The following is a 15,676-nucleotide window of genomic DNA, read 5'->3' as shown; positions in this document are numbered from 1 at the left end:
CTGTTCTCTCCCTCTTTCTCTCTCTCTCTCCCCCTCTCATTAAAGAGAGGGATAACCCCATATAACTAACAATGCTTCAAATTATTTTAAAAAGACAAAGGCCTTTGAAAATACTGTGACATGGTCTTTAAAACAAAGTAACTTTTTAAAAATAAAGCAAACAATACAAAAGTGGAGGAACTCTCTCCCTTCAACTAGCTGTCTTTCCTTTCAGTGTCCTGCAGAAGGTCCCGAATGCACGCCCACCCACCTCGGTGTGTGGAAATGTCATGCTTGGTTTCGGCAACTTGTTTCTCTGCTTTCACCTCATTCTTACGCCTTCAACTTTAAATTTCAGCTTTCCGTTTTCCCATTTATCTGCTGCACTGCTTCCCAAACCAGTGTCCCTGACCTTTCCCACATCACTTCCTGCTGCTTATTTTTCATGTTTTCATAGTCTCCTGATCATAATGGAAGTATTTTGGCTAAATCTTCTCTATCTGAAAATGTCTCCTATACCTTTGACTCCTTTTTTTCCCTAAATCATTTTAAATCACATCACAAAGTTCTATTTTTACCTTTTCTTTAAATATAGTTACCTCTGAGCATCAAAGGACTCCCACTTCTTTCCCTTGACTATCCCTGTATAGAATACCCACTTGGGCTACTAGTTATTTATACTTTAGCAGTCAGCACTGGGGCTCCTTTCCCAGTCTGCTGCCATTAGGAGAACTAAAGCAGAACATTGAAACAAACCACAATGTGAATTTTTCTCTGCAGTGAATCTGAGAATGAGCAATCAACGTCCACTGATAACAAAGCACCATACATCCCATAATTATAGTCATGCCTGCTGTAATGCGGTGCTGGTGAAGGGAGGAGATGGAGTCAACTGAGAAAGTCTTTGTGCAATTTAGTTGAGCATCACTCTTTAAACTGCATTATCCACACTGACAATGTATATTCAGTACTAATCAAAAAGGGAGCTAAGACTTGGGCAAGAGCATTTTAATCCTGTAGCACCTCAAATACTATGTAGGTTAAATAACTAAAGATAAAAAACTAACCTTGACCACTCAGTGTATGATAGTTCCCATGAATGCTAAGTACTTTCTAGAATTATCTCTTGTAATCCTGCCCCCAAACCACTGCCTATGTGCTTTAGGTTGTACACTGCACAAAAGTAGCAAATCTAAGGAGACTGTCACATCATAGCCATCTTATGATTCTGTAATATTTTTGTATTTTTATCATAACTTTGTTAACTTCAGAGATGAGTGAGCTATATACTTATTAAGGCAGTTTTGTGGCAGATGACTATAAAATGTCTTTTTTCAATAGGATTGGAATATTATCACTGTCTGATTGGACTTACAAAAGAAGAATATGTTTGATTATTAAAATATCTTGATGATCTAACAAAATTCAAAATAACCTATGTTTCTAAATAAGAAATTGCTTTTCTCACTGAAGTACTGTTTAGTATCGTAACATTTTATAAAAATCTCTATCAGCGTCAATACATTGCAGTTCACATACTCTGCCATGTGTTTTCTGTGCCAGGTGGGGTTGTAGAGTTCCTATTTTAAACATATAGGCACTTTCATTATGATACAAATAACTAGGTAGTAACTAATATTAATTTAGCATTAATAATATACAAAGTGAGTATTAAATTGATATAAATTAGAGATTACTATGTAATGATCTGCTAATTACATTAGAGCACTTGTTTATTTGTTGTTATGGAAATTTCATAATTAACTGCTATTAAACTTTTGGGCTTGTTACATATCTTGTATTTTTAAATTTAATTTTTTAATTATTGTGATTAAAAATTCAAATCATGTATTATATTGTTGAATAATTTGATTTCTATTATTTATTCAGAATTATTTTATGTTTGTATCACTGTAATTAATGAGAAATATATACTATTCTAACTTCAAAAAGATGTTTTACTTGAGAGTGGGAACCTTTCTCTAATTTAGGCCAAGATGTCCTGTGAGCTAGCAGCAGCCCTGATTCAGACATTTGGTCCATAAGACATTTAGTCCATACCAAAGGTCCTTGAAATTTTTTCCTATCCAAAACATCCTTGAACATGTTTGGTCCATGCCCAAAGGTTTTAGATAGGATCAAATTTCAAGGACCTTTTGTCTCCATGGCCATTTGGGGCAGAACCAAATGTCTGCTAACTGTGTGTGCAGGAAGGCAGGAACCATTTGAAGAGTCAGTTGTTCATTTCCATTCTTCCTGCCCATCTCAACTACATTAAGTACCCAATTAAGGTTCATGAATGAATGAAAGGGGAATGAAATTACATACAAAACAGCAGAGATGTAGAAAAGACAAGTACGCAAGAGGAACCATGGGGAGGCAGTCCACAAGTCCAGAACATAAATCTGTTCAGAGGGTTTTCAGAAGATAGATCAAAGGAAGTAAAACCTCCACCAGGGGCAGCTCTGGTCTGTTTAGCCTTCAGCCACTTCATAACTTACTTTCAGCCCCTACCCTTGGATCTGCTTTGACAGGAGATCTTTAAATGTTGGGGGGAAATCACTTAACTGCTATCTGATCCTTCATCTGCAAAACAGAGCTAATGACACTGACCTTCCTCCTAGAGCTATTGTGTGGGATAATTAATTAATAATTGCAGACTCCTTTGAGAGTATAAAGTGCGATATAAATGCTAAGCATTATTTCCATACAGTCTCTGCTGGCTCTTCTAAAGTGCATTCTGGTCCCGTGCCTTTGATCTGCTGTTATCACCTGAAACAGAGCAAACAAAGCCTTTGTATCATTAAGCAAATGCATAATGAATGCTATTCATTGTTAAAGGTTACTTAGCGCTCTAACTTTTTTTTTTCTTTTGAATAGGGACATCCTCCTGTGAGAGGATTATGTAAGCTAATAGCTAATGTATCAAAGGAAAGGGGAGAAAAGAAGCAGCCATGGCAACCAGAGCCACAAGGCCCACGCTTCGGCCTTCAGAGGAAACCTGTGTCCACCTCAGAGGGAGGATAAGAAAGAAAACCAGAGGGGAAGATGAGCAGAGTCGGTGGTGGCAAATGGCAGGCCAGGGCCTGTGTCTCCTCCCACCGTCTCTCAGCTTATCGCACTGAATACAAGATGCCATGTGCAATATTTGGGAGGGTGAAGGATTCATGCAAGAGTCAAGTTTCTCCATCGTTGCCCTTTTCCACAAGCCCCTCCATCTTCACTGGTGTTTTACTGGGGAGATTGTTTTTCTTTTGAATATAACCTTTTCTAGAGATAGAGGTGGGCAGCGCTGTGATCAGAAAGCCTTTATCCACCCCTGCATTCCTACTGATGCTCGTTTATCTCCACTGAAACGGACCTCGACTTGAAGCCCTGCAGATAACAGTGCAGTTCATTTACTCCAGAAGCAATCGTCCCAAGGTTTTAAAGGTAAGCTAGGTGGCCTGATAGAGACACACTCTCCTATAAAATGGGGAAAAGCTCAAAACTTGTAGATTGGTTCCTTTTATTTAATATTAAAATATTGGAACAGAATTACAATTCCCTTATGTGTTTCCTTTAAATTTAGACCGAAGAAATATCGCGTTCATTGATTTGGTTTAGATTTTGTGGTTTAGACTTTTATGCTCCAACGCAGTTTTAAGGTACTCTGTTATTTTACAAGTTAAATCTTTAAATGTTAGGGTTAACTTTTAAACCAGTTTTTCAAAAACTATATAAATTTACAGTGTACTCCTCTCCCTCTATTCCTTTAAATAATACCCAAAACACAACTCTCACGTCCCCCTCTATGTTTTACTGCCTTAACTATAGAGATTTTATGTCTCTTATTTGGCATTGCTGTTTATTGTCATTCCTCCATAATTCTGGGAGGTTTTGCCGACCTGATTTTATTTCAGTATCCTTTGGAAAATCTATCTTCACTATGCTTAGTTAACTCAAACTTCAGCACTCTTGGAAAAAGCTAGAAAATCCTTCTTAATGTGGAACAAGATCACCACCAAGTGGCAAGGCTGGGCTTCCCTCTGTGCATCCTTCCAGATTCCCCCCCCACACACACACATTTTTATTTCATTGGATTATATAGAGCAGAAATGTCCCTAAAGATAGCTAACCCAGCCCCTTCATTCTTCAGATGAGAAAATTGAAGGTCAGAAAGGTGAATTTCTTTAATCAAGCCCACAATGCCTCATGACATGCTACACTCTTCATTTTTTCAACAGTGCCTCACACCTGGGATTGAGCTTCAGGGTCAACCAATCCAACCCTCTATCATACAGATGGGGAAACTGAGGCTCAGAGTAGGGAAATGGCTTCTCAAGGATCACAGAGCTGATCAAATTTGGACAAGAACCCAGCTTTATTAACTTAGCCTGGCATTCATTCTCCTACTAGACCAGCCCCATGTAAAAATTTTTCCTTTTGACGCCTTGATTTATCATAACTCCAGTCTTTTTTTTTTTTTTTTGCTGTACGCGGGCCTCTCGCCGCTGCGGCCTCTCCCGTTGCGGAGCACAGGCTCCGGACGCGCAGGCTCAGCGGCCATGGCTCACGGGCCCAGCCACTCCGCGGCATGCGGGATCCTCCCGGACCGGGGCACGAACCCGTGTCCCCTGCATCGGCAGGCAGACTCTCAACCACTGCGCCACCAGGGAAGCCCCCATAATTCTAGTCTTAATAGGTGACAACAGTGTCTGAGAAGGAAGTGGTCAAGTTTTCCCTTCTTCAAAATAAGTCCACACCAGAGGAGCCCTTTGAAAGGCAAACTTCATTCTTATGAACGAACTGTTCCTTGTAGACAGGTATAAAAATATTTCACCACTTTTGTTTATATGATATTTAGGAGGTGATGAATTTCAGTGAAGGGAATTAGAAATTCCAAGTGTATTCTTTTGGCTTAAGGAAAATACTTATCTCTAGCTCAAAACGTCTTGATTCTATGGTTTGATTGCAGGCATTAGAGAACTTTCTTTGTCAAGTCAGGATGAGTCCTCATTGTCTTTGAACTCCCTTCCCTCTAACTTCAAAGTCATTGTAATAAAATAAGAAAGGTTCACAACACTGAAGATTCCTTATCACTCTGAAAAACTCTGAGCTACTAAGTTCTCAGGGGGAATAGGGTTTGCACAGGGCAGCAGGTGCTGTGCGTTCCCGCCCCACCCCGTGTCCCTGTATCCTCCTAAGTTTACCTGCAGCTGTGATTCCAGGCAGACTGACAGCTTACCCCCTCCACTGCTGTCCTCCATCTTGAGGGCTTGGGGGAGCTTCCCCAGCTTCTAGTGGGAAAACTATGAGCTGGGCTTCACAGAGTTTTTCAACGTGTCCTCAGCGAGATTGAGGCTTAGTTGTCCTAGAGCCCTAGCATTAAACTACTCTTTAACCACATTTAATTAACTTTTCTCCCTTTCCCATCACAGGTTTCCCATTTCCTCCTCTGGAATTACCTCCTATATAAACTACCTGCATCCACATCCTTGCCTCAGGATCTGATTTTGAGCTGCTACAAGCTACGATGTTCATACTGTAAAGAAGCCCTGGTTCTGCCTTGGTGGCCGGACTGGTCCTCTAATAACAGGGTCTCCCAGAGGTCCTTCAGCCTGGCCCTTGTTCCTGCACATGGGCAGATGAACCGTGAAGCTCGGGAAGTTGGAGCGACAGGCCTCGACTTGAACAAACCTCTTGCAAGGCCCTGGGAGGGTCCCTGGAAATATACTCACATGGTTGTGCGTTTTTGTAAAATTTGCAAAAGTAAGGCATTTTAACCACAGTTAAGACCACTGTCTCTGTCCAGGTGATATTCTGGTGGCCAAGACCACTTTGGGAGTCTGGCGAAAGTGGAAAGTGAGTTAGGAATACATATTTTAATTGAACTTTGGAAAGATGTTTTAGAACATTTCAGTAAAACAAAGGCAAAATTATAGACTCCTGATTTGTGTGAATATGGAGTATGCTTTCTGCTATCTTTAAATTTGTGTATTTAAAGAACTGAAAGAAAATTTAGATTAAAAAATAGTGAGTAAGAAACGAAAGCAATAGAGTGATAAATAGAGCAATAAAGTCAATAGAAATTATTCTTATATCAAGAAGTGAATTGCAACCAAAAAATTCATCATATCAAATGCAGTAATTTATTAAGAGGAATAAATAAATTGAGCAGAAGTAAGGAATAGGTTTATGGACTGTTTGATAACCCAATTAATAAAGAGAAGTGAATCATATGAATACATTGGAAAAAATTAAATATCTTGATTATTTGACACCAAATACTGACATCAGTGACTCTAATACAAACTCATAATACGTCATTACAATGAGGATGCCTATGACAAATTGGTTAACGAGTGTCATCAATTCAAAGTATTTAAAATTAGACACAGCACAAAAAAACTTGAAATGCCCTAAAAATATACAGATCATATACGCAAAAAGCTTAAAAGAGATTTTCCAAATTTGACAACAATCCTAACTATTTATATGACATTGCCAATAATGAGTTTGAAGCTGCAAGAAATGTTTCTAAACTATCAAAAATAAAAACAAAGTTTTAATCAGAGTGGAGGAAACACTAAATTATCTTTCTATCTTTCTATAGAATTATCTTTCTATTTTCTCTATTCTCTCAAAACCTCCTCATATGAAAAAAACACCAAAGAGTTTGCCTCCAAAAATGTCAGGGAAAAATTATGAAAGCAGTTTGAAAGGAGTTAATTCGTAAAAACATTACATTACTTTTCAGATGTTGTGATGTTTGTGCTATTTGTCATGCTTGTAATTTCTTTCATTATTCCAAATAAATAATGACTCATATCTAATTTTATATTCATAATTTTGTATTCTTTTTCTTAAAGAAAGCCTCCCAAGTTGCATAAGCTTCCATATCTTCCCAAGGCTCCCTCTAACATTGAACATGATATACGAGACCTTAATCCTGCAACCGAAAAGAAGCAAAATGCTCTGTCTTCCACTTAATATACCAAGAATGGATATGTATCATGAGACTTCCCAAAATCAATTCGTTTAAGAGAGTGAGAAAACAGTATATGATCTTTCTGTTATGACATGAATCATTATATTTTACAATAAATTAAGTTGGGACTATATACATTTATTCAAGAAAAGAATTACCCACCTACTGTATTTGATAGTGACCTACGCTGCTGGCATTTCCAAAACTTAGAAAGAAAGAAAAATGTCACATGAGTTAGTCATCATAGGGGAATGAAGGAAAACTGACAGAGACCTTGGAAGAGTAGACCCCGATACACTTCTTAGGCTTAGGGGACAATAAGAAAATAAGACAGTGTGTTACAAACTGCAGGTCAGAATCCATTATTGAGCAGTAGAAACTAATATTTGTAACAATCATTTATTTAGGAAAAAAAAGAAATGATTAAAAAAGAATTGACTAGGAAATAGATTGGATCACACATAGTTAGGTTAAGTGTTCTATGAAACGTCTGCATGTGAGAGTATGTGTGTACAGGGTTACAAAGTAAGACATTTTTTACTGTGGATCACAGTCTAAAAAGCTTGAAAAGTATATAAAAGGGATATGGAGTGGCTGCAGATTTCAGCATAAGAGAATAAGAATGACAGAAACGGTTACCAGAGTTCAGGTTGATTATTTGTGGCAGATTATTTGTAAATTCACTGGAATTTGGGAGGCATTTTTAATAGAAATAATAGTTTAAGTCATGACTGGATTCCTGAGTGAAACCACAAAAGCTTATTAACTTAAAATGTAATATATAAATTATAGTATGATATGGTACAATGTGATAAAATATGATATGGTTAATATAATGACAGTATGTAATATAATGAACACAATACAATATAAATTAATGATTACAGTTATTACAGCCCTAAGCCAGCACTCTCATTTCCCTCCCCACTGTCTCTCCCATGTGCAAGTCTCATGAGCAAACTGTTATTTATATAGTCTACAATTACAGGATTTCGGTCACAATACTATGTGTATACATTTCAAAACACGATTTAACATTTTGTAATGATAATTTAATACTCTGTTTTGCACTGCCACTTGATTTGGTTTAATATAACTGTTACGTAAACCTTTCTGCCTAATTAGAACCACTCACCCTTCCTTGCCCTCACAAAAGAACAACAGAAGTATTGAAGAGGCTAAAAGGAATAAGGTTTTTAAACTGGGTATGAGTAAGACCAAATGACACGTTTGTTTTAAAGTGTAACATTTGTAATTCCAGCCTTAAGATAATCCTCTGATGTTAAAATTGTCAATGTCTCTAAATAATGAAGTAAAAGAATAAAAAGTCAATATGCAGCAGCCAAGCTCAATAAAAATCTGCAGAAGGGAAAGTCATCTTTCATGACAGCCACAGAATAATAAACAGGCAGGTAATCCTCTGAGCTTACTTTGTCATATGTTACAACAACAATATGGGAACTACATTCTAACGGTTATTTGACTTCAGTACCGTAAGAGTGTCAACAATTCATATGTTGATTATATGTAACTTGATATAGATCTGCTAGATACGTGTGTTCAGACAGGAAGAGAAAAGGGAAAAAGTATTAACATTTATGAAGTATCTTCAATGTGTTGGGACTATATTTGGTCCATTATATTCATTATATTATGAGGTAGAATGATACCTAATATTTTTTAATATCTTAATATTGCAAAAATTTTTGTAATGCTATAAGTTATCTGTTACTATACTCATGTTATAAAGATACTGTATTAGTGTTCTGTTGCTACTGTAACAACTTAGCATAAATTTGTTGGCTCAGCACATAAATTTGTCTTCCAGTTCTGTAGTTCAGAAGGGTGAAATGGGTCTCACTGGACTAAAATCAAGATGTCACCAGGGCTGTGTTCCTTTCTGGAGGCTCTAGGGGAGGACCCTGTTCCTTGCCTTTCCATCTTCTAGAGTGTCCCCACACCTTGAAGGTTTTACCCGCTCAGCTCTTGGCCTTCTTCCTCCATCTTCAAAGTCAACAATATTTGACCATGTCCTTCTCACGCTGCTTTGTCTCTAGTTTTCTTTCAATTCCCTCTTCCACTATTAAAGACCCTTGGGGTTACACTGGGCTCACCCAAATAATCCACGATTGGACAGTTTAGGAGAGGGGAAGTATAGTATGACAGAGGAATATGGTAAATTCAACAGCAGTCTGAAGGCACTGGGCTCCAGGTGGGCCACAAGGGAAAAGGTACGGTGCCAACAGAGCTGCTCTGGCCCTCCTCCTCTGACCAAGCCTCTCCATCCTTCTTCCTTCTGTTTTCACCAATCCCTTCTCAACTGGAGGAATAGGCAGCCAGCTGCTGTGAATAAATTACAACTCACTAACTTGTACCGACAAGAATGAGGATCCCAGGCCAGCTATGTGCCCACCGGCACTGCCATCCTCCTATGGCCTTGGCCTACACTCTTTGGTCTTTGGGGCTTGAGCTAGAGATGGGCAAGGAGAGGGAACCTAGAACAGAGAAAGAAGGAACAGATGTGGCCTGAGTGTCTAGTCCACCCCGTAGTCCCTTTGCTGGGGAGGGACAGGGAGCTGTCACCAAGATGCCCAGGGAGACCCATTTACTTGCTGTTCACAGGGTCTCCTCATTCACAGAGCAGTTTGTTCCCACGTAAATTTTTTAATGCATGGAAAAGCCTTAAATGCAAATGTATTCATATTCACAGTTTTATTTATTCTTAACCTTTTTTTCTCCCAATTAAATGTTGAGGCTTAAACTAATAAGCAATTGATATAATACAAGCTAATTATTTTTGCAGTGCCTTTAGCATATGTTGACTTCTTCTTCATTCACAAAAAGATCTGCTTTATTCTGTAGGAAAAATCCCTACCCCCAGCTCTGAGTCATCCTGAGTGGAAAGGGTTGCCTGCTCTCACCACCTCATTAGGATACTTGACAACAGTTTACAGATCTTTGGGGATAATCAGCAGGCTTTCAAATACTGCCTGTAACCGTGATAAACACTATATTTTTTTTAAAAAGTGTAACTCTTACATGGTTCCCTCAGGCAATTAGCCTGTGTTGCTTGCCATCATTGCCCTGCTTCCATCTGCAAAGAATAAGCATTCGGTCTGTCTGCTCAGAATTATCATGTATTTCCTTCTTCCCTCTAGGTAGGTCACTAGATTCCTTTGTGAACAGTGGGCATCAAACAGTCAATGTTTAATGACTGTTAAGTGACAAACAGTCATTAAAAAAAAAAAAACTAAATAGTGCAACATGTATCTCAACATTTCTCTAGAGCATGGAGTCATATTACATGGAATTATAAAATACTATCAGAAAAGGGCACTCTACATACCATAATAGTCATTTTTAAAAGTTCAATTTGGCAATTCCTGGCCACACTTAATTTTCTCTGAAAATTCCCACATGGCAGAAAGATACTGCTTTTTGTGGCTTTCAAGTCTCTTTCAGGGAACTGTAAAATGACAACCTTTTAGAATTAGCACTTTTTCTGTAAATAGACACTAAATTACTTATACCAAACAAAGTCACCTATGCATTTTCATTAAAATAATACTAAAATGATAAGTAATTTTCCTATATAACCATCTTGGGATTTATGAGGATTAGAATTCTGTACTATAGTTTAGTAGAAATCACTTGTAGTTCTTCATCTGCACTGATAGGTGGGGCTAGGAATTTCTGTATTAATTATAATATTTTAGCATATTAAAATTTATATCTAGATGAAGCAGATACTTCAAAGCTTCAAAACTCATGAAACTGCATACGTCTCTTTTAAGGGATAAAACTGTTGGCATTAATACGTGAAATACACTACCAAAACACCCCCTGCTGATTTCATAGGCTTTGCAGGGAGTTATGCAAAATTTTCTGAAAACTAAAAGACTGAGGATGAGATATTTATGATGATAAAAATTAGATCTCAAGAACTATTAGAAACTTGGAAGATTCTCTTAAGGTGGAATTTTTAAATTCAGTTCAGCAACTATTTAATACACACCAGAGGTAAAAGAGCCTAGCAGAGTCAGAAGATTGGAGTTTGAGCTGTGCCCTTGCTGGCAGCATAGCAAGGCACACTGAATATCTTTATAAACCTCCACCACGGAATTGAAATGAGAATTAACTGAAGTAACTGTTTTGGGAATAAAAGGTCATCACCTCTCAAATATTGATTATTAAGACAGCATGGCATAAGACAATAATTCTCATATTTAGATGTGGAAACAAATTCTTAGGAATGCACCAATTCTCCATGTAAATGTGTTTTTGCCCTTTAAATTTTTGTTTTGTTTTTATGTTAATGTTAATCTTTTAAAAAGTTCACGTGAGCACATTCTGGATCATCTGAATACCCTCTTTCTAACTGCCATGCAACATGTGGTACTCATGATAGCATTAGTGCCAAGTAATTGGACTTCATTTGTTTCGAAGCTAATGAAAACAGACACAAGCTGACTTAACATGTAGCTTTCACGTTCCTCCAAGACAAAGGCAAGCGACAATGGCAAAACTTCTGAACGAAGATTTGGTGGTAGTTTGGATCCAGAAAACTGATGAGAAAATTCCATCATTACGTGGTACACTATAGCATTTGGCAAAGCTGAACTTAAAAAAACAGAATCCTGCCAGTCTGCATCAAGAGCAGTGATTTAACATCATGCATCATCTGTACCGATTTTGTAGCTTTAAATATGTATTTACTGTAATTGTGTTTTAGTTAGTCATATGAAAACTATAAACTTAAGTTTATATTCACATTCAGATTCTATATATTTAAAATAAGATTATTAAAATTAACATATATTAATTAAATAATTAACTTTAAAATAATTTAATACTTGAGGGGTGTGGACAAGATCAGAACTCAGAAAAGAAAGAACTCAGGTTAAGTCTTCTAAGTCAAATGACTTCATCTCCCTCTATTTCTTCACAGAAATAAGGATAATAATCTCATCCACATAGGACTGTTGTGAGGAATAAATGAAACAATGAATATAACTGTGAATGAATACCTTCCCAGCCCTTACTGTGGAAAGTAAGGGCTCTGAATCAAGAGTCTAGACTTTCAGCCTACATTTCTATGCCACCTTGGGCAAATCACCTTAACTTTATGGGAGTCACTTCCCAATTTTCTAAAGCTAGGAGGTAGACCAGATCAGATTACTTTACAGTTCCTTATAATATAGCTGTAACAGCAGGTGGTTGGGTTTTCCGTTGGGATTTCAATGGACTCCTCATTTCCAAATCATACCCACAGTTACTTGGCTTTCCATTAGATTTATTTTAAACTTACTATTTCAAGAAATATAAAATTTTATCCTTCACTTGTGACCAATGAGCAATTCACAAAAAAACAGGGTTAGAAAAGCTAAATTCTCCCATCTGTCAGAGAGATTTTTAATATCTTTCTTTGCTTTGTTGTTTTCCATCCTAGGCAAGTCATATGACCTCTCCACTGCACTGCTTAAAAAGCAGGCTCTGGACACAGAATTGTGAATTTAAATCCTGACTCTACCACTTTTTATCTGGGCAGCCTAGGGCAAATTGCTGAACCTCTCTAAGCCTTAATCTTTTGTAACAATTAAGGAGATGATGGTCCTAAAGCACTCAGCTGTGAAGCCTGATACTTTGGAAAAGCTCAGTGAATGTTAGCTATTATCAGTATTATCATGTTTAATTTTCCTTCCCTTTCATCCTTCGTTTTCCAGTTGCTACAAAGAGAGGCTTGCAGCATGAAGGGGCAATAAGAAAACTCTGGGGAGCTACGCAAGAGGTGACAAACAATTCTCAATTCGTAGGCAGGTTACCAGAAAGAGCAGCCACCACACGCATCAGGAAACCTAGATTGGATCTGGGTTCTACAGTTTTCTACCTTTCTGAGTTTCATTAAGGTATCTTACCTCTCTAAAGTTTTTGTTTCCTCCGCTCTAAACGGAGGCTAGTAATATTTGCCCTATTTATTTCACAACACTGTTAGTGAAAGGTTCAAAAACAAGTATTTTATATATACACGAAAACACTTCCTAAAGCCTAAAGTGCTAAACAAAGTGGTTTTTCTAATTGATAACATTCTGAAGGGACAGGAGTTGGGTTCTGCTCTGGCTCTCTCACGAACAAGCTGTGCTGATGTTGTTTAACTCCTCTGGGCCGCATTCACCTGCCAGATAATTAAAGCAGTAACTGCCATCTTTGACTGCGGCTTTACCACACAGCATGCACTACTCTACGTTCTGGATCTACACACCAGGAGACTTCTCTCAGCGCCACAATTTTAAAGCAGACATTATGTTCACTTAACAGATTAAAAACAAATAGTAACAATAAGGCCAAGAGAAGTTAGAAACCTGCTATCCCGCACCTGCAGTGCTGAGGTTCTAAAAACACCTAACCATAAGAGAGTTATTAGCAATCAACAGTTTTGCCTCTAATCACCCGCGACCCCTCACAGAGAGGATGTAGGTAAGCCCATCCACCTGGAGAACTTCATCCACCAATCCCTGGATCCGACCCTCCCCGTTCCTGCCCAGGCCCCGCCTCGCCCCGCCCCCCACCACGGGCCGCTCCGGCCACCGCCCAACCACTAGAGGCCCGGCGCCGTAGACACCTCCCCCGCCCTCACGTGCGGAAACCAGCGTGTACCCAGACCTCACCGCGCTTACCGGACGCGGAGCATGCGCCATGTGCGCGCCCGGACTTCCTGTTCGCGTCTCATCGCTTCCGGCGGGGTACGTCTGACCAATAAGGCAGGCTCGGAGGCGGGCCATAGTACTACCCGGCTCTTCGCCCGCCTTTACTTAAGGAACCGCGGGGGAAGGGCCTGTGTGAGACCTATGCGGCCAGGTCGGGGCTCATGGCTGCCTCCAGGACGCTCGGCACTTTCCGTCTCCCGCCGTTACCCACGATTCGAGAAATCATTAAGTTGTTTAGACTGCAAGCCGTGAAGCAGCTATCCCAGAATTTTCTCTTGGACTTGAGGCTGACAGGTGGATGGTTTATCACTGCTCCCCGGATGTCTTCCCCCCGCGTCCCTGGGGCGTGGGTCAGGGGGGGTCGCGCGGACCCTGCGGGCGAGTGACGGGGGTCAGGGACAGGCGTCCAGTGGACTTAAGTCAGGCCCTTTTGCCGCTTTGAACTGAAAACTCCGGAGTCCCGCCGCCCAGGGGACGTGGAATGCGTTGTTTGCTCAGGGGCGTTTGCCGTGGGCTCTTGAAGGCAGGTTGTGTGGACGCCGAGCAAACACTAGGCGTAGAAGGGGTCGCGTTTCCTGAAAGGCGGTTTTGGAATTCGAGGCTCGGTGTGTTAACAATACGAAATACACTGTACGTGCTGACTAGATTGGCTTTTTATGCAGTTAAACTAGAGCAGGGATTTTATCAGTAACAATGCCGGAAGTGTCAGTTTCATGGGATTCGTTATTTAAACGTTTACCTGTTGAGTCTAAAATCCTCGAGGGTGCAAATATTCATTTCGTAAATACATATTAAACCAGCCCCTATGTGCTAGAGCTGAAGATGGGATATGGGAGTGAACAAGGCGAAGTCCGTCCCCAAGGAGCTTACATTTTAGTCAGTTTACATTCCCACTCCTGAAGTAACATTTAAAGTACAATAAAATTCACCTGTTTGAAGCGCACAGTGTGATACATTTTGACAAACGTGTATATTCGTTTAACCTCTACCGCCGTTTCTGAGTGTTGGTCGTTCTAAAAGATAAGACTTCAATAATAACGATGTGTATCAAATATGTCCACTAGTTCACGGCTGGAATACTTAACGTTTCTGAGGTTTTGATATTTCATTCTATTTGGCCCCTCTTCAGAAACTGAAAGGATCAGTAAATCACACCCCGAAAGTTCATCTTCTGTTAAATGAAGTACAGTCCACAAAGCATGGATAGGATGTTTTATCTTTTGGACATAGAATAGCAGTGTGGACAGGCCAGTAGCAGTATAACTGGGTAAAAATAGCTTAACGTGGTTTGAGTTTTCTCATCTTTTAATTCGAGGAGAGCTCTACTATAAGAGCTTTAAAAGGTTACCCACCTCTCAGATTCTTTGCTTCTGGTAGTAAACCAGAACCAACCTTTTCTACTAGTCATTAGCCACATTCTAGGTATAGAGCACCATTTTCAGGACTGAAAATACAGGTCTTTATATTTCCAGAAGAATCCTTCATGTACATTTTTTCATGTGAGCCTTTTCACCTTTAGGAATAAATTCTGGAATCTAGGTACTCTTATTCCCTTTTCTATAGGAACCAAAGTGAAGGGAAATTAAGGTACTTGTGTGAGGTGAGAAGCTCAGGTGTGAGCAGAGCAAGATGAAACCCAAGTGTAGTGAATTGACAGTGCCTCTTTGATAGTCATTTGTATTTGAATGTTTCTGAAAAGTTTTGAAAATTTTAAGGTGGAACGACTCCTACCTACTGTGATAGCTCTCCATTAAAAAAAAATGAGAATATTAAATTCACGATACCTGTGCTTAATGCAGACTCTCTGTTGTTCCCTCCGAGAGGCATTGGTCTTTAGTGGAGGAAGGATTGGCTTTAGGATTTACACCTAAGCTGGAGTCCCTTCTCTTCCATTTGCTTTCTAGGTGACCTCACCCAAATAAAATAATAAACAAGGAAACCAGGAAGTGTAGAGAAGTTAAACTGGGATAGTAGTTCTTAGTTAATGGGCTGTAAGGATTTGCTGTGAGAAAACATGTAAAGC

At 39.2% G+C, this 15,676-nt stretch overlaps 1 protein-coding gene across 1 annotated transcript in view; it reads left to right on the top strand.

Annotated features, from left to right (window-relative positions):
• Positions 1-13,814: 13,814 nt before the first annotated feature.
• TFB1M (transcription factor B1, mitochondrial) overlaps positions 13,815-15,676 on the top strand; it is a gene marked incomplete at its 5' end in the record, with an annotated part of 72,091 nt that continues 70,229 nt past the window's right edge. The window contains one exon of the mRNA XM_079716950.1: positions 13,815-13,947. Within this exon, the coding sequence (XP_079573076.1) occupies positions 13,815-13,947 (133 nt within the window). The remainder of the gene's footprint in view (positions 13,948-15,676) is intronic.

This window comes from Hyperoodon ampullatus, assembly GCF_949752795.1.
Source record: "Hyperoodon ampullatus genome assembly, chromosome: 12".
NCBI classification, from domain to species: Eukaryota; Metazoa; Chordata; class Mammalia; order Artiodactyla; family Ziphiidae; genus Hyperoodon; species Hyperoodon ampullatus.
Note: the sequence above shows the minus strand (reverse complement) of the source record. Positions and strands in the feature narration are given on the sequence as shown.